Source organism: Palaemon carinicauda, chromosome 37, assembly GCF_036898095.1.
Source record: "Palaemon carinicauda isolate YSFRI2023 chromosome 37, ASM3689809v2, whole genome shotgun sequence".
NCBI classification, from domain to species: Eukaryota; Metazoa; Arthropoda; class Malacostraca; order Decapoda; family Palaemonidae; genus Palaemon; species Palaemon carinicauda.
Window position 1 is genome coordinate 47,657,252 of NC_090761.1, and position 19,520 is coordinate 47,676,771.

Sequence of the window (19,520 nt, forward strand, 5' to 3'; positions counted from 1 at the left end):
AGCGCCATTGTAAGCCAGGCGGTGAAGCCAAGCGCCATTGTAAGCCAGGCGGTGAAGCCAAGCGCCATTGTAAGCCAGGCGGTGAAGCCAAGCGGGCCAGGCGGTGAAGCCAAGCGCCATTGTAAGCCGGGCGGTGAAGCCAAGCGCCATTGTAAGCCAGGCGGTGAATCCAAGCGGGCCAGGCGTTGAAGCCAAGCGCCATTGTAAGCCGGGTGGTGAAGCCAAGCGGGCCAGGCGGTGAAGCCAAGCGCCATTGTAAGCCGGGCGGTAAAGCCAAGCGGGCCAGGCGGTGAAGCCAAGCGCCATTGTAAGCCGGGCGGTGAAGCCAAGCGCCATTGTTGGGCCGGGCGATGAAGCCAAGCGCCATTATAAGCCGGGCGGTAAAGCCAAGCGCCATTGTAAGCCGGGCGGTGAAGCCAAGCGGGCCAGGCGGTGAAGCCAAGTGCCATTTTAAGCCGGGCGGTGAAGCCAAGCGCCATTGTTTGCTGGCGGTGAAGCCAAGCGCCATTATAAGCCGGGCGATGAAGCCAAGAGGGCCAGGCGGTGAAGCCAAGCGCCATTGTAAGCTGGGCGATGAAGCCAAGCGCCATTGTTGTGCCGGGCGATGAAGCCAGGCGGTGAAGCCAAGCGCTATTGTTGGGCCGGGCAGTGAAGCCAAGTGGGCCAGGTGGTGAAGCCAAGTGCCATTTTAGGCCAGGCGGTGAAGCCAAGCGTCATTGTGTGGGCCGGTCAGGGAAGCCTAGTGGGCAGTACGGTGAAGCCAAGCATCAATTTTTGGCCGGTTGGTGAAGCCAATCGTCATTTTACCCACTTAAACAAGACACGCTCATTCATCATTCAGAGTTTCTTCACCTGCATAGCCAGTCCTTAAGCCTAAAAAAAAAGACCTTAAACCTAAAAAAAAAACCTTAAACCTAAAAAAAAAAACCTTAAACCTAAAAAAAAAAAACCTTAAACCTAAAAAAAAAAAAGAAGTAAAAGAAGATACTATTCCTTTCATAAAATTGTGAGGGCATCAACTCGCCAATTGTAAGGACCAAAACTTCACTCTGTTCATCCCAGTTCTTCAACCTTCATCAGCAGCCATTTGATATCAGAACACCTTTCCAGACTGACCTGCTCCGAAGAGGCGCAGCTTCCTTCACTAGCTGATTATCTTGGTCCAACCTTTAAGGACAAGACTGCCTACTAGAAGAAGCCTAGCTCGTTCCCTCTGCAGAGCCGGTCTTCTAGATCATTCCCCCAGAACCACCCGAAGGTTGATATCCGAAAGAATAGATCTAGATATCCGACCATTTGTACACGACAAACGGCTTGTACTCGTCCATCAAGGTGCAAAGCATACTAGTCTCAGCGGGGTTTCTTCCCTCAGTAGGCCATTGTCCTCCAGGTTATTCCAAGAATTGTAATTCAAGCTGGATAGTAAGCCTTGTATCCTTCAATCTGGCCAGTCCTTCCAAGTATCCTCCCTGTAGCTGTCTGTCAGTCAGTCAGTTTAAAGATCCCGGGGGGGGGGGGGGGATCTCCTTCCTGTGGATGTGATTGGATTTAGCACAATTATTTGAAGATTTGGTCCTGGCAAAACTCGGCTGAATCTCCTTACCCTCACAAAATAAACTGAAATTAAACTAATATGGCAAAAATATTCTCATGTTTAAAACTTTTTTTGGTGTTTTCATTTTTTCTTCTTTTTTTGGGATTTTTTATTTTTTTATTTTTTTTTAGGATTTTTTATTTTTTTATTTTTTTTTGTTTTTCATTTTTATCCATTTGCTGATCGAAATATTTAAGTGCCGGTGAGACTCTTCAGAAGCCATTCGATATGATCAGCTGCTAACTGAACCTGCTTAATAGTACCACTGATGGTGATTGAATGACTATATTCGTGCCTTTGTGGCATATCTATTAAGCTGACTCCACTGTGGCGGGTGATTTCCATCAGCGTCCTTCCTTCCACTCCATATATGGCTCTGTGGAACCTCCTGGGCACATGCAAGTCGACAGTCACGTACCTGTTGAGGCCAGAGTCCCTTGTGGTGGTCACTCTAACCTTTTCACCTTGGAAGGTGATGTGACTACTGTCGGATGAGGAGATGGCCCTTTTGGGCTTCTCGGGTTCCAGGTCAAACACGATAAGTTTTCGTGTAGTTTTTTTAATCTTTTCTTCCTTTTTCTTCTCCTCCTCCTCCTTCTTCTCCTCCTCCTTCTTCTCCTCCTCCTTCTCCTCCTCCTCCTTCTCCTCCTTCTCCTCCTTCTCCTTCTCCTCCTCCTCCTTCTCCTTCTCCTTCTCCTTGTCCTCCTCCTCCTTCTCCTCGTCCGTGGAAATTTCCTTTTTGAGCTGCTCTTCCTGGGTGTTGCTGGTGCCATGGAGAGCGCCTTTTGAGGCTAGTAGCCAGCCAAGCACCTGACCCACACCAGATGCGCCTCCAACTTCCTCCTTCTCAGCCTTACGTCCGTTGGTATCCTGATCCTGTGCCTCGACTACTTTCTCCTCACTTTTATTGTCTCTGTCATCCTTTTGGACATCCTTCTGAACATCCTTAATATCCATTTTTAAACTTGTCTTGTTAAGTCTCAGTTTCGTCATTTGAGGTTTGTTTTCTTCTTTCGTCTTATCTCCCTCTTCAAGTTCCTCCTTGAGTGAAGGGATGATCTCATTTGCCGCAAGCAGCTCGTCCTTGAGACCAACATTTTTTTCAGATTTGAATGTTTCCAGTTCTTGACTCAATAGGATGTTTTTTTGCTCCAAGTCATTCAATTTCAAATTTTCTTTTTTGTAATTTTCTAACTCTTGTAAAATTCCTTTGTAGCGCTCATTCCTGAGGAGATCATTTATTTTTGCCTCATTGAGGCTCTCTTCCAATTCCTGCTTCTGTTCTGAAATCTGCTTTAATACTTCCATTTTCTTTTCAGTGAATATTTCCAGTTTCCTTTTGTTCTGGCGAACTTTATCCAATTTTTCTTTGATTTTAATATTTTCTTTTTCTTTTTCCTTTAATTCATTTTTACATTGTTCCAGGATAACTTTTTGATTGCAGATTTCCTTTTTTAGATGTTCGTTTGTGCGGTCTAGGTCGGCATTCTTTGTGGTCAAATTTTCCATATCGATTTGGTTATCGATTTGAAGACTTCTGATGATGTTACTGAGATGCTGATTCTCTGCTCTCAGCTCTTCATTCTCCTCTAAGAATTTAGATTGTTCTTCCTTTCTTAGACTGATCTCGGCAAAAGCTGCTTCCAGTTCTTTCTGCAGGAAACCGATGCGTTCCTCAAATGTCTTTTGGATATTCTCCTTCTCCTTCAGCTCTTCTCTTTTCTGATTCTTTTCCTCTTGGGGCCCTCCTTCCACCTTCTCCTCCATCCCGCCCTCAGAGTTGAAGGGGTCCTTAGACCTCATCCAAGAGGTCATCCTATACATTATGGATCCTTCCTTTTGTGGTTCTGTGAAAACCACACCGCCAAGTGTCCTCTTAGCTTGAAGATGGCCAGTAGTAAACTGGGACATCTTGTTAGTTCCTATTTTGAATGCTCCTACAAAACTTTTATTCATTTTGAATTTCTTTCAAAAATCTATATGATAGATGACTAGATTCATCTTCTTTTGTCAGGTATAATATTAAAAACGTAAATTTTCCCTCAAACGATTCCCGGAGACCCTTTGGATCGGGAATCTTATTGGAGACACCGGAAAGACAAGAATGATTCTTGAAGACTCTGGAGACAATTTCGTTGACTCCGAGAGAAATCCTGAGCTCCCTGGGGAGGGAAATTCCCCCTGCGAGAGGGGGTGTGGGTGGGGGGGAGGGGGGAATCCTCTTTTTTTCGTTATCGATTTAAGAAACTCTGTCGTATGATTCTCCCTTCTTTCCTTCTTCGGAACATTAAAATATCTCCGCCATTGAACAATCTCTTTTCATCTTTTCCAAGGAGAAATTCTCGGAAAACTTTTACCAAAAAAAGATGAAATATAAAAGATTTATCAACTTCGAAAGTTAAATTCACTAATAGATTTTACTGTCATTTTAATGTGCAACAAATGAAGTCTTTTAAATTGATATAGAGTTTCTCTAAATTAAAAAAAAATTGACATTTTTTTCAGCTCTTTAGAAACCGAACCGTCTTGACTTAGCTTCGCCAAGAAATCTCGGAAGCCGGAAAAAATCTTTTTCGTTTAGAGTAAATTTCACACAAATCTCATATTCCATTATTATTATTATTATTGTTGTTGTTGTTGTTGTTGTTGTTGTTGTCTTAAGATTGGGTACATAATCTGTAAACATTAAGAGCATTATATATATATATATATATATATATATATATATATATATTATATATATATATATATATATATATATATATATATATATATATATATATATATATATATATATATATATATATATATATATATATATATATATATATATATATATATGTCTTATTTATAACTGTAATCGAACAGTTTAACATGTTTTTTCAAAAAGGCCCATAAAAGAAACACAGGAAATATGAATAAATCACACTATATTTCGGTCAATAAACATCGACCCTCTTCAGGATGTGAAGTAAAAGTAAGGAATACAGTGGAGAGTGACGGTTTATATATGAAAGCAAAAGGGTGTGTTCAATTGTTCTATAGTTGTTATAATTGCTGGAAGGATTAGCCAAATTTAATTACATCCAGGTGCGTGTTCTTATTGTTGAGCCGCTTGGAGGAAGTCTTGACCTCTGATGCATGTCTGGTGGTCGGTCTCCGTGGATTATCTTCTTAATGATAGGGTTGAGAAGAGTATTGTCCACTCTGTCAGCTTTCCATTGGCCCCCAGATAGGTTTATTGTGTTTGATTGATTTATGATGGCTGATTCCAGGATTTTCCTTCTGTACGGACAGGTACTCTTAAAAAGCAAAGACGACTCACTCCAGTTAATCTGGTGCCCTAAATCCCTAAGGTGAATGAAAATCCCCGAGTTTTCATACCCATATCTAACAGATCTTTTGTGTTCGGATAATCTTTGAGATAGCGAACGGCCAGTTTGCCCAACGTACACTTTTTCACAGTCCCTACATGGTATTTTGTAAACGCCGGCTTCTATTTCTCTTTTATTTTGATAAACATTAATAAGGGCGCTTCCTATGGTCTTTGGATATGAAAAAACAAAGGGGTTCTCAGTTTTGATATGATTTGTTATATTTTTAATACCTTCTATATATGGGAGTTTTATCTTATTTTTAAAATCTCTTTGGTTAGTAACATCGTGATCTTTATAATATATCGTGTTGGCTTTGTTGATGGCCTTTTCTATGACATACATCGGGTAGAATAGCTGGGCGAGTTGTTTACGGATGATTTCAAATAAAAATATAAAAATTATAATGGCTAGAATAATCAGTATATTATGAATTTTCTCATTGTAAATCAAACATATACGATACATATTCCACAACGAACGAGCCCTGACTACCATTAAGTTTTATGTAGAAGAAGATTTTAAAGAACAACACGTTACCGCTCAGCTGTGGAAGTGTGGATTACGTTATTGTTACATCTGGTCACTGGTGGTGTCACTGTTTCGTCTTGGCTCCTGACCAGAAAAGAAGGGAATATTTAGCACAGTTACACTAGATTTCTGATATTATACCCAAACAGAAGAACTTAGTGGCAGTCCAGTCTGCTGTGGGTGATATATACTGTCTTAAATCACGGTGAGTTTTGACAGGAACCCTACCGTAAAGTTATCGCTAGCTTAACCAAAACTAGGTAATGAGTAGTTTCGAATATTTCATATTTGTTTTTCAACTTTAGAGTAAATATTTTGTAAATACTTATATATTATACTTTAATATCTAGATAAATACATAAACCATATATTTCCCTACTTTATCGTGTTTTATCAATTTCTGACCTTGAGTATTGGGCCAAGCCAGCCGTTTATGAGTTGGTATTTTTGTAGTGAATTACAGGGCAATGTAACCTAGGAAAAAAACTACTGTTTCTTATAGAAAAAAATTACGCTCTCTTCAAAAATGACACTCGTTTCCGTATGAGTTTTCCGGTATTATAGTTCCGGTTGGGGCAATATTTTCCAATAAAATAACTTTTTCTTACAGGGAAACTCCTTAAACTAATTTTATCAGTTTTCCTACCCCCACCATATTAAAGAATACTGTTGATCCCAGTGGGAAACTGGGTAAAATTTTAGGGTATTATTTTACTGTATTACAGGGCAATGTAACCTAGGAAAAAGCAATTATAGTTACAGATCGAACAACATATTGAACAGAAAATATAGTTTTTCTTGTAGTTTTCACCGAATTTGACCTTCATTTCAACAGCAATCTAACCGAAAACATGTTAGGCCGTCTAAGAACAGTGATATTTTTTAGAAATCTAATGGTTTTTGCTACGCAGTGCACTCCCTTCACTTGCAAAAAAAGAAAAACCTTAAACTCCTATGTACTGGCAAGCGGTACATGCTGAGCTGTGCATGCTAAACCCATTGATTATTATTTCTTAGATAATGAGGTTTTTATTTGCAGTGAAAATGTGTCATTTTCGAAGAAAATTAAACTTTTTCGGATCCTTTGTATATTAGCGGCCAGTTCCTCCTTCAGCGTGCATAGAATATGGACACCAACTAACCTACACTCTCCCCCCTAACCTAACCTACAAGCCGTGCCCTTACATACTAACCTAGCGGGGGGCTAACCCCCCCCCCCCCCCTGCGACCCCCCTTACACTGCCGTATTCTTAGTCAGCCATCATCATACATACAGGTGGCCGCTATCATACATACACCCTCACCCCGTTTTTCTACATGAGACACCTGTTTATTAGTAGAAAAGCATTTTCTATCTGTAACTATAATGAAACCGGAAACTTAGGTTTTGGGGTAGGTGGGTGTATGCGTGGTAGTGGCCACCTGTATGTACAAACCTGAGTCCTTTAACATCCTACCTCGACCACCCGAAGGTCATAAGTGAAGAGTCTTAGACAGGAGAGTTGGCGGGCTTTCTCACCTTCACTCGCCTCTTGTCGTTAACTACCTCGTTAAGTAATTCATAGGCCTTTACAGCTCTTCTAAAGACGTTACTTAATTTAAAGGACGAAAGATTTGCATAACTGGGAAAAATAAAAATTTCTTTAGATTTGCTATATTTTGCTTGTAAGTTACATGAAGCATCAGAATTTAAGTTTTGTGCATTTAAATTTGATAATCTTTTATATGATTTAACAGATAAGCCAAAGAACCGATGACTCACTTCACAATATTGAGAGAAGAACAAGACCCAAAGGAATCGTTTACCCTAAGTTCATGTGATAATTGTGATTATGGCTGTAATCCTTCAAGAAAAAATTATCATTGTCCTCTTTGTCTTCCATCAAAATTCAAGCCCAAGCCATATTTGTCAACAATTAAAAAGCATTTAGAAAGCCATTTTATTGGTGAAAGAAAGGTGGTTCTTATTAAAGGTAAGTCGAGCCCTATTTTAATTGTGGAATGTGTGTTATATATTTATTAAATAAAAACTACTATATTTCATTTATCTAAGATATATTTCTACCTACACAAATACAAACCAACATTTGTTAATAGAAGTATGACTTCAGTGAAGTTGGAGTGCTCGTTAAGAATTTAGAGGTACAGTGCTGTAGTTATAATTAACCGACAGGTAGAAGGGAAGCCTCACCCTCCTGTCATTCAGTTACACAACATACTTTTGACCAATAGCAGTACACATACATTCTTGCAGCCTCTAAGATTTTGGTTTTGTTTTAGTATTTTTGCTTTCTCTTCCTAAGTTTAGTAAGTTGTTTTTCCTTGGGCATCATTGGTGCTCTGTCGGCAATAGGACATTTATTTACCGTCGCCTGGACTTCTATGGCTGCCCCCCTGTTGTCTCTCGTTTACTCCTTCTCCTGTATTGGTACAGAAGGGTGTGGCACCTGCTGATTTCGAAGACCTCTGTGGTCGGTTCTTTTGTGGTTGCGTCATCAATGATATCCAAGGTCTCAACCACCCCGAAGAAGGTGAGCAGAAAAACACGTGCACTCTTCCTTTTCTTCTTGTTCTTCCTCTACCTTGTCTTCATAACATTTTTCAGACGCCACTATTTTTAAGAAGATGACATAATCAAAGAAGGCAAGGAAGACCGATAGACAACAGTTGCTTAAGACTCTTGATTGGTCTCTCCGTACTTACGAGAGAGAAGAACGTTGTGGTACTTGGAACCAACCCAGACTGGAAATGCATCTCAGTACTTGATATAGGGCTTACGCTACCTGTATCAGTGCTTGGTCTTGTACCAAACCGAGAACATGCATAGTTGGTAGGATGCAGGGATCATCCCATATTCCCCTATTTCCTAGATGAGAAAGAGAGAGAAAATATATAAACTTAAAGTTCATGGTAGAATTAGTGTACTTGATAATTTTGGGTATTTCAGTTGGAGAGTCCTTAAGTTCAGAGGAACAGGTGACTACTCTATGGGTGTTCGTTAGTGTTCACACTAGTTACATCTTGTGTCCATGTGGTCAAATCCATCTGCTACAATATCTCAATGATTGGGTCTTGGTGTCTTGTAAGGTGCAATTGCTCTGTTATGGCAACCGTTGGCCCTTTATTTTTCATAATCTTAGCATTTTAATACACACACAAATCAGATGCTGTGCCTAAACAGCAGATGAATACTTGAGAATGTTGATCGACACGGTAGCGGCTACAGTTCTTTCCGCAAACTCGGATCAGGGAGTTGAGGGATATTTCAGTGCAATTCTTTTTCTGCCAAAAACAACTAATTTCATTCTGGCATACCTTTCTGGGTCACCTGTCATCCTTGGAGAAACTCGTCCTGCTTCGGTATTCGTCGTAGTTCTCTCCAATCGAAAGTTGAAGGGGAAGTACTAGGTACCATTCGCCAGTCCCTATCATTTCAAGTTCCACTTGACAGGATGAGAGGGAGAGTCTGACTTTGTTGATTGATGATAGTAAGCTCCTTGTATGAGTTCTGCTGAACTAGTCCCTTTTGGAGATATTTCTATTCAGGCGCATCCAAGGAAGGGTGCAACACTCGCCAAATTAATTTAATCTCTGGAATTTAGACTTTCAATGAGACTCACCTACGTATAAAGTCTTAAAGTGGGGATGTCAGTATTAGCTCTACAATTATTCAAGAATTGGTTGATGAGTCGCTTGTTGATGCTGAAGAGCAACTATGCAACCGGGATGACACATGTCAACAAAGAGGTATGCCTTCTCAACTGCAGGTGCTTAAGTAGAAAACTCATTCCCGCCAACCTCGAATGAAATGCAAGAGATTTTAGAGATACCCTTTGCTTCATGAGGGTATCCCAGTCATAAAAGTTGGCAGAAGGTTTTTTCTCATTCCCTTCAGTGCTCGATCATAGTCTAGGAGCACTGCCCTCTTACTCGCCCCCTGGAGTATATCTCGTTTGTCAGGTACTGAAGTCATTTATATGGCCTTGCCAGAGGACTGTTGTTTCTCTGTCTTCTGGACATCACCTACATGTCATAAGATTCGTCCTTTTTTGGACAAGGGGTGACTCCTCACAGAATGTGCGAGTACCTGATCTCATATTGATCTGAGCAGCTTCTTCTTAAAAGGGTTTTGGTACTGTACTGAAAAGTTGGATAACATTTAATGACTGGCCATGCCATTTTTGTTTCCATGGTTTCCACTCATGCTGACTTTTCTCGCTGATCAATCTAGACACGGATGTGATACCCAACAGAGGAACCTATTCTAATACTGTATAGGCATTTGTCAAAAGAGTATAGCATTCTCTTGTAGTAAACAGGGAAAGATGTGTGATGGAGTACATATGTTTGTGAACCTTTTTTGACTGGATGGTTCCTTGGGTTTTAGGGCTTGACATTAAACCTAAATACCATATTCTTTTCTATTCCGATGTTGACCTTTTGCTGCCTGGCAAGTCAGCATTGTTTCATGGCTCGTGAAGTTACCAGGTTCTCTTAGAACATCTAGAATATAGTCACATACAAGCAATACTCGTGCATAAACCTTGCATCCCATATGATAGTACAGGTGGTTACTAGAGTCATCCTTCCCCTGTTCACTTCCTGAGCTTTGGAAATTTAAACTTTCCTTGTTTAGGTGAACATACGAGTTTGTTCCTGGATGATATATCCTACTTGAGGTGTTATCTTTCATGTAAATGACGAGGATATGGGTTGTTGTTGGAACAAATGCAAGTTTGGGAAATGATTTATGCTTTTTTGTTTGAAACTGTACAAACATGAATAATATTTTGTAAATTCCACCTCTGTTATTATTTTTGTTATTATTATTATTACTAATATTATTGTTATTATTACTACTCTACTAGCTAAGTTACAACTCTTGTTGGAAAAGGAGGATGCTATAAGCCCAAGGGCTACAACTGAGAAAAATATCCCAGTGAGGAAAGGAAATAGATAAACTACAATTCTCTTGTAGTTTATCTATTTCCTTTCCTCACTGGGATAATGGACATTTTGAATAAGATATTTTCAGAAAAGTAACATCATTAAAATAGATCTTTCATACATTAACTATAAGGGAGATTTATGTCAGCCTATTCCATCATAAAACAATTTGCTGCAAGTATGAACTTTTAAAGCTCTACCAATTCAACTACCTAATTAGGAGAATCATTTCACAACTTGGTCACAAGTGGAATAAAACTTCTAGAATACTGTGTACTATTGAACCTTATGATGGAGAAGGCATGGCTATTAGAGTTAACTGCATACCTAGTATAGTATTACAAACAGGATGATACTGTCTGGAAAGATCTGAATGCGAAGGATGGTCAGAATTATGAAAAATCTTATGTAACGTATAACGAACCAACTGAACGACGGTGGCAAAAATTAAGACTAACTAAATCATGAATAGAAAATTTAATAAACCGTAAGTTCCTGTCCAACAAATTAAGTTGAGATTCCAGAGCTGAAGACAGACCCAAAGAGATTGATCACCGAAAATTTTAAAAGACTTTCCCAATAAGCCATTTATTTTGTACAGTTGAAAAAGAGACAGACCAAATGTGTTTCTCAAAAGTAAATTTGCTATAAAGAATCACAGCTAAAATTTTAAGTCGTGGAGAGTTAAAGAAATGTTATCAATGTTGAGGAGGCACTGTCCTCAACCTACTTACAATCATACTTTGTTTTGTTAGGGTTCAACTACATGCCCCATAATATGCACTGCACACTAATTTTAGTTAGATCTCTGTCAAGGTACTCAGCAACCCCAGATCTACATTCAGGAGATGAAATTGATGCAAAGAGTAGCATCATCTGTACATGTGTACAAAGTATTAAATGCCTATACACAGATGGTTTCGTAGTATAGTAGTCATCTTATTTCTTTTCCTTTCTAGGCTATTTTTTTCCTGTTGGAACCCTTGGACTTATAGCATCCTGCTTTTCTAACTAGGGTTGTAGCTTAGCTAGTAATAATAATATGAGATAAATACATTAAAATTTCCCCTAAATTTTGACCTCGTCTTATACAGTACACGGAAATGCATGGTAAATCTAAGGAAGCTACTTAACTATGAAGGCTATAGTTATCTGACTGGTTTGTATTACAAAGATTAATTTATTTTGAATAAAAAAGAAAACTCCAATATAAGAACACACAAAAACGAAAACCATTTTTAAGTCTTAAATACACTCTCACACAAGCCCGTGTACTGTATTATGAGTTTGTTTGAGAAGATTTTCTTCAAATTATTACTATTTTTATCGGTTCGTAATACATGTACCCAAAGATTCCGAAAAATGAGGCGAGGTATATCTGAAAATAGAAGGTTGCAACCAAAACAAATTTTCCTGGCTTATATTATGATTACATTTCCTTAATATAACAATATTCCTCAACTTTTACCCCGAATGCTGTGCACTGGTGATAGTATATAATCAAACACTTCTTATAAGTTTCTGAAACCGCTGTTTACACTAATAAGGTATGCATAGCTTTTACATGTTTAGGTATCATTTTTAATGTAGTTGTGGTTTATAGCACACACTGGTTCAGGAAAATATATGTATGTTATTCATGCCATGCAAATACCCCTTAAAATGTGTTTTTCAATATTAAACTTACCCGATAATCATGTAGCTGTCAACTCCGTTGCCCGACAGAAATCTAAGGAGGGATACGCCAGCTATCACAATACTAGAAGGGGGTGTACTAACCAGCGCCACCTGTGGCCAGGTACTCAAGTACTTCTTGTTGACACCTCCTCAATTATTCCTCTGTCGTGCCTCCGGCTAGACGTTCTGGGATACGCTTATGGTCTTCGAGTTTATTCTCGCTTATTTGGTGATGTATTCTCTTTGATTTACGGCTGTCGCATTACTAGAAACCTTCTGATATTAGCTAGATAGCTTTTATTTAATTCAGTTTAACGGTTAACGAATTTTTGCTTGTTTTTTGGATCTCCCTTTGACTTCTCTTGAAAACAAAATGTCTGACATTTCGCAAGCCCTCTCCCATAGACGATGTAGGTCTTGCAATAGACGTATTCCGAGGGCCTCGGTAGATCCTCACACCGCTTGTTCTGACTGTAGGGACAGACCCTGTCAGTTAGAAAATCGATGTGAGGAATGCGCCGGACTTTCGGAATTGGATTTTGTCCGACTTTTAAAGTATTCTTCTAAGTTAGAGAGAATTAGAGCTAGGAGGAGTTCTTCTCACTCTTCTTTATTTTCCTCATCTCATGATCCCCTTCCTGATCCTACCCCTGTAGTGGCTACCCCCGATCCTACTGTGTGCCCTCCGCCTGATATGTCAGTGGTTTTACGCGCTATTCAGGCTTTAGGCGATAAGGTAGAGTCAGTGGTAAGTGACCATAAGTCTCTGATGGCCGAAGTGAAAGAGTTGAAGGCCAAGAGTGCAGTGGGTGAAGTTAGTGCCAGTGCTGTGACGAGTGCTAGTGTCGGTGCAGTGCCTTGTACTAGTGTTAGTGCCAGTGTGGTGCGTGGGGATTTTTCTGTGCGAGCCAGTCGTTCTCCCAGTCCGGGACCTCTTGCAAGCTCCCAAGCCCAGGGGAGAAGCAATGTCGAAGGGCATAAGGGTTCGGCAGGCCTTGTTAGGCGCACAGAATTATCCTCAGTGGTTGCGGGCGTGTCTTCCACAGACCGTCACTCCCACTTGCAGACGATTGAGCCCGTCTTCCGCTCGTCCGCTGATCTTCTCTCGGGGAAGAAACGTTGGTCTCAGGTCTCTAGACCGCTTAAACGCAGAGTCCAACCCTCGAGTGCTCAGCCAGGTTGCAGTCGTTGGCTCAGCTCTGACTCGCCTCAGTCATCTAGCGACTGTACTCCGCCCAAGAGGAGTAAGGTACAACAGAGCTGCACCGGTGGTGCAACCACTGTTATGGCTTTACCTCAGTCTGCTACTGTCTCTGCTGATCCCAAGTGGTCTATGCTTCAGTCCATGCAAGCTCAGCTTTCGGACCTGATGCGTGGAGTGTCGTGCTGAGAGTGTTGCACCTCCTGCACCCGTTCAGCCTGTGCTGCACCCGCCTGCACCGGTGGTGCACCAACCTCCTGCACCCGTTCAGCCTGTGCTGCACCCGCCATGCACCGGTGGTGCACCAACCTCCTGCACCCGTTCAGCCTATGCTGCACCCGCCTGCACCGGTGGTGCACCAACCTCCTGCACCCGTTCAGCCTGTGCTGCACCCGCCTGCACTCGCTGCACCCAGTCGCAGCTCCATCTGCCAGGCGTACGATGTTGAACCACTTTCTGTGTTCACTGTTCCCAGTGTTGTTCAGCATCAGCCTTCTTTAAGGCAACCTTCGGTTTGGGATCAGGAGGATTACTCCACTCTTCCTCCTCCTCCCCTGGCTGCTCCACCGGCGGTGCAACTCTCGGTGGAGGTTACAACAACCTCTTCCACCTGTGAGTCAGTCTCCTCAGCTGTTGCACCGAGCTCTACCCGTGCACCCTGATCCTGCTCCTCAGACATCTCTGCTTGCGGGAACTTTACCTTGTTCTGCACAGCCTCGGTCTCTTCACGCTCCACTCATACCACAGGAACAGGAACAGGAACTTGCTGCACCTCCTCCTTCCACCTCTGTTGTTGTTCCTGCTCGTTCTGACTCTGCGGTTCAGCATTCGTATCCGATCCCGTCGCCTCATTCTGGGGTTGAGGTTTTCGGATGATGAAGAGGCACACCTTGATCCCTCTTCGGACGTGGACGAATCCAAGCTCTCTCCACAGTCTCTTGATTTTCGCAAGGTCTTGGCTCTTCTCAGGGAGGTTTATCCAGACCATTTTGTCTCAGCTATTCCCCGCTCTCCACCATCTGAGTTTTCGCTGGGAGTGCAACAAGCTCAGTCTTCCTATACCAAGCTTGTCCTAGCTAGATCCTCCAAGAGGGCTTTTAGGATCTTAGGGGAGTGGCTGCAGTCTAAGCAACTTCTTGGCAAGACTTCCTTCATGTTCCCTCCAACGAAGCTCACTTCGAAAGCGAGCGTTTGGATATGCCACAGGGGAAGCACCAGGCTTGGGAGTACCTGCCTCTGCCCAGGCTGACTTCTCAAGTCTGGTAGACTCGCCTCGAAGATCTGCTATGAGTCGCTCAAAAGTGTGTTGGAGCTTCTCAGACCTGGATCACTTGCTTAAAGGGGTGTTTAGAGCTTTTGAAATGTTTAATTTTCTCGACTGGTGCCTGGGGGCCCTCAGCAAGAAAACCTCTCATACGGACAAAGATTCTGCCATGCTGTTAATGTCCTGTATGGATAAGGCCATCAGAGATGGATCGGGCGAGCTAGCGTCCTTGTTTGTATCAGGGGTGTTGAAGAAAAGAGAACAGCTGTGTTCTTTCCTTTCCGCCAGCATTACCCCTTGCCAACGGTCACAACTTCTGTTTGCTCCTCTTTCGAAGTTTATTTTTTCCCGAAGAGCTCATTAAAGATTTGTCTGCTGCCTTGATACAGAAGGACACGCACGATCTTGTAGCTTCTTCGGCTCGTAAGTCTAAGGCTTCCACCTCAGTCCCTAAGACTTACCGCTCCCCAGTGGCTGATACCCCTGCGACTAGATTCATACCGCCCTTTCGTGGTAGAGCCCCCAGCCGAGGAAGCTCCCGTCCAGACTCTTACAGAGGCAAGTCCAGGAAAGGATCCAAGCCATCCAAAGGAAAACACTGACTCTCCGCTTCTCCAGACGACAGTAGGGAGCCAGACTCAAGACCTTCTGGCGAGCTTGGGAGATGAGAGGTGCAGACGCGCAGTCTGTCAGTTGGCTGAGGTTCGGTTACAGGATTCCATTCTACCTTCAACCACCTCTGACCACTTCGCCCATCAACCTCTCTCCCAACTACAAAGAGGAGGACAAGAGACTAGCTTTGCACCAGGAGGTGTCGCTTCTTGTGCAGAAGAAGGCTGTGGTTATAGTCCGGGACCATCAATCCCCGGGCTTCTACAACCGTCTCTTTCTTGTGGCCAAGAAGACAGGAGGTTGGAGACCTGTGCTGGACGTCAGCGCTCTCAACGAGTATGTCACCAAGCTGACGTTCACGATGGAGACGACCAAGTCGGTCTTAGCAGCGGTCAGACAGGAGGACTGGATGGTCTCATTGGACTTGAAAGATGCTTATTTTCACGTTCCGATTCATCCAGACTCCCAACCTTTCCTAAGATTCGTTTTCGGAAAGGTCGTCTACCAATTCCAAGCCCTGTGTTTTGGCCTAAGCACAGCTCCTATGGTCTTTACCCTTCTGATGAGGAATGTAGCCAAATTCCTTCACTTGTCAAACATCAGAGCCTCCCTCTACCTAGACGACTGGCTGTTGAGAGCCTCCTCGAGTCGTCGTTGTCTGGAGAATCTTCATTGGACTTTAGACCTTATCAGAGACCTGGGTCTATTAGTCAATTTGGAAAAATCTCAACTCATTCCCTCACAATCCATCGTGTATCTGGGAATGGAGATTCAGAGTCAGAGTTTTCGGGCTTTTCCATCGGCCCCCAGGATAAGCCAAGCCCTAGAGTGCATCATGAGCATGCTGAAGAGGAGCAGTTGCTCAGTGAGACAGTGGATGAGTCTCACAGGGACTCTCTCGTCCCTAGCCCTGTTTGTCGAGCTGGGCAGACTCCACCTCCGCCCTCTTCAATTCCACCTAGCAGCTCATTGGGACAAGAGTTCGACTCTAGAAGCAATCTCTATCCCTATCAACCAAGAGATGAAGACCACTCTCCTGTGGTGGAAGCACAACCTCCTTCTCAGAGAGGGTCTATCCTTGGCCATTCAGACCCCCAATCTTCATCTCTTCTCAGATGCATCGGACTCGGGCTGGGGTGCAACCTTGGACGGAAAGGAATGCTCCGGAATGTGGAACGAGGAACAACGATCTCTCCACATCAACTGCAAGGAACTGCTGGCAGTTCATCTAGCCCTGTTGAACTTCAAGTCCCTCCTGCTAGGCAAAGTGGTGGAGGTGAACTCGGACAACACCACAGCCTTGGCTTACATCTCCAAGCAAGGAGGGACCCATTCGAGGAGCCTTTACGAGATCGCAAGGGACCTCCTCATTTGGTCAAGAAGTCTAAACCTCTCTCTAGTCACGAGGTTCATCCAGGGCAATATGAACGTGTCAGCAGATCGTCTGAGCAGAAGGAATCAGGTCATTCCCACGGAATGGACCCTCCACAAGAGTGTGTGCAACAGACTTTGGACCTTGTGGGGTCAACCTACCATAGATCTGTTTGCCACCTCCATGACCAAGAGACTTCCTCTGTTTTGTTCTCCTGTTCCAGACCCTGCAGCAGTTCATGTGGATGCCTTTCTACTGAACTGGTCCCATCTCGACCTGTACGCATTCCCTCCGTTCAAGATAATCAACAAGGTTCTGCAGAAATTCGTCTCGCACGAAGGGACACGGCTGACGCTGGTTGCTCCCCTTTGGCCTGCAAGAGAATGGTTCACAGAGGTACTACAATGGCTAGTAGACTTCCCCAGGACTCTACCTCTAAGAGTGGACCTTCTACGTCAACCTCACGTAGACAGGTTACATCCAAACCTCCACGCTCTTCAACTGACTGCCTTCAGACTGTCGAAAGATTCGCTAGAGCTCGAGGCTTTTCGAAGGAGGCAGCCAGGGCTATTGCCAGAGCAAGAAGGGTTTCCACTCGTAGGGTCTACCAGTCTAAGTGGGAGGTCTTCCGAAGCTGGTGTAGAGCCAATTCGATATCCTCTACCAATACCTCTGTGACCCAAATAGCTGACTTCCTGCTTCATCTTAGGAATGAGAGATCCCTTTCAGCTCCAACGATTAAGGGATATAGGAGTATGTTGGCCTCAGTTCTCCGCCATAGAGGTTTGGACCTGTCTTCCAACAAGGACCTTCAAGACATTCTTAAGTCTTTTGAGACGTCTAAAGATCGTCGTCTTTCCACTCCAGGCTGGAATCTAGACGTAGTCTTAAGGTTCCTTATGACATCTAGGTTCGAACCTCTCCAGTCAGCTTCATTCAAGGACCTTACCCTCAAGACCCTTTTTCTCGTTTGCCTGGCAACAGCTAAGAGAGTCAGTGAGGTTCATGCCTTCAGCAAGAACATTGGTTTCACGACCGAGTCTGCTACATGTTCTTTCCAGCTTGGATTCCTAGCAAAGAACGAACTTCCTTCACGTCCTTGGCCTAGATCGTTCGAGATACCTAGCCTTTCCAACATGGTAGGTAACGAACTTGAGAGAGTTCTTTGCCCTGTCAGAGCTCTCAAATATTATCTCAAGAGGTCTAAACCTCTCCGAGGACAGTCAGAAGCCTTATGGTGTGCCATCAGGAAACCCTCGAGACCCATGTCCAAGAATGGGCTTTCGTATTATATAAGGCTTCTGATCAGAGAAGCACATTCTCACTTAAAGGAGGAAGACCTTGCATTGCTGAAGGTAAGGACCCACGAAGTAAGAGCCGTAGCTACTTCGATGGCCTTTAATAAAAACCGTTCTCTGCAGAGTGTAATGGATGCAACCTATTGGAGGAGCAAGTCAGTGTTTGCATCATTTTATCTGAAAGATGTCCAGTCTCTTTACGAGAACTGCTACACCCTGGGACCATTCGTAGCAGCGAGTGCAGTAGTAGGTGAGGGCTCAGCCACTACATTCCCTTAATCCCATAACCTTTTTTATCTTTTCTCTTGAATTCTTTTATTGTTGTTTTTATGGTTGTTACGGTAGGCTAAGAAGCCTTCCGCATCCTTTTGATTTGGCGGGTGGTCAATTCATTCTTGAGAAGCGCTTAGGTTAAAGGTTGTGTAGAGGTCCTTTAGTAGGGGTTGCAACCCTATATACTTTAGCACCTTGGGTTGATTCAGCCTCCAAGAGGAACGCTGCGCTCAGTAAGGAAGACGAACTTAAAAAAGAGGCAGAGTAACGGTTCAATTCGACTTCCTTACCAGGTACTTATTATTTCATTTGTTATTGGAGATAACTGTTATATGAAATTTGGGGATACTTGGCTATCCTTTAATCTTGTACACTGGTTTTCACCCACCCCCCTGGGTGTGAATCAGCTACATGATTATCGGGTAAGTTTAATATTGAAAAATGTTATTTTCATTAGTAAAATAAATTTTTGAATATACTTACCCGATAATCATGATTTAATTGACCCTCCCTTCCTCCCCATAGAGAACCAGTGGGACCGAGGAATAATTGAGGAGGTGTCAACAAGAAGTACTTGAGTACCTGGCCACAGGTGGCGCTGGTTAGTACACCCCCTTCTAGTATTGTGATAGCTGGCGTATCCCTCCTTAGATTTCTGTCGGGCAACGGAGTTGACAGCTACATGATTATCGGGTAAGTATATTCAAAAATTTATTTGTTCCGTAACCGAAATACAAACCACGCTATTTACAAAGGGTTATTACTTTTAGCGTAGCTGAAATGGCGAGCCATTAGAATTTAACGAGGGTGTATTACCCCCGCGCTAGTTAGCGGGGGGGTAGGGGAGTGGTAGCTAGCTACCCCTCCTCCCCCTCACACACAGGTGAATACTCACTTTCACTTTTGGCTCGGACTGTGACAGACGTCTCTCTGTCTTGGTCCTCGCTTGGCAGCCATTGTCTGTTTTGTCTTTACTTATTCGCTTACTTTTCTTTTACTCAATATATATGTAAACATGTTTTCATCTAATCTCGTCTTCCGACGGGCAACGGTCTTCCCGACGGACAACGGTCTTCCCGACGGACAGCGGTCTTCCGACGGACATCAGTCTCCCGGCGGACAACGATCCCTTCGGGGCAAAGGGTTGCCCCCACGGGGGTTCTTCCCTTGCGTGTCAGGGTTTCCCTGCGCGCCCTTCTGTTCGTCAGCGCTCTCCTGTTCGTCAGCGCTTTCAAGATGATCTTCCCTGCGGTTCCTGTTACGTGCCCTGTGCGCCCACGTTCGCCCTCGCGATCTAGAACTTCGGTTCAGGTCGGGGTCAAGGACTCTTCTTTACGCAGGCTTCCACGCGTAGCCTTCTGCTCGTCAGCGATCATC

At 43.2% G+C, this 19,520-nt stretch overlaps 2 protein-coding genes across 5 annotated transcripts in view; one reads left to right on the plus strand and one right to left on the minus strand.

Moving 5' to 3' along the window:
- Positions 1–19,520, plus strand: part of LOC137629641 (uncharacterized) — a 72,221-nt gene that overhangs the window by 17,537 nt on the left and 35,164 nt on the right. For 2 of the 4 annotated variants that reach the window (XM_068361159.1, XM_068361160.1), the window contains exons 1-2: positions 5,498–5,704; positions 7,237–7,472. In XM_068361159.1, coding sequence (XP_068217260.1) covers positions 7,253–7,472 — 220 coding nt within the window. In that variant the 5' untranslated portion in view covers positions 5,498–5,704; positions 7,237–7,252. Of the gene's footprint in view, positions 1–5,497; positions 5,760–7,236; positions 7,473–19,520 lie in introns of those variants that run through there. The other 2 variants (XM_068361162.1, XM_068361161.1) reach the window with 2 other exon arrangements.
- Positions 827–3,550, minus strand: LOC137629296 (uncharacterized protein PF3D7_1120000-like). The gene is made up of 2 exons (XM_068360555.1): positions 2,410–3,550; positions 827–873 (listed from the first exon to the last, which is right to left on the minus strand). The coding sequence occupies exons 1-2, from the start codon at positions 3,548–3,550 to the stop codon at positions 827–829; spliced, it is 1,188 nt and encodes a 395-aa protein (XP_068216656.1).

Coding starts and splice junctions, on each gene's coding strand:
- LOC137629296 (XM_068360555.1), bottom strand. CDS start 3,550: ATGAATAAAAGTTTTGTAGGAGCATTCAAAATAGGAACTAACAAGATG. Junction 874..2,409: donor TGGAGGCGCATCTGGTGTGG/GTCAGGTGCTTG, acceptor CTTTTTTTTTAG/GCTTAAGGACTGGCTATGCA.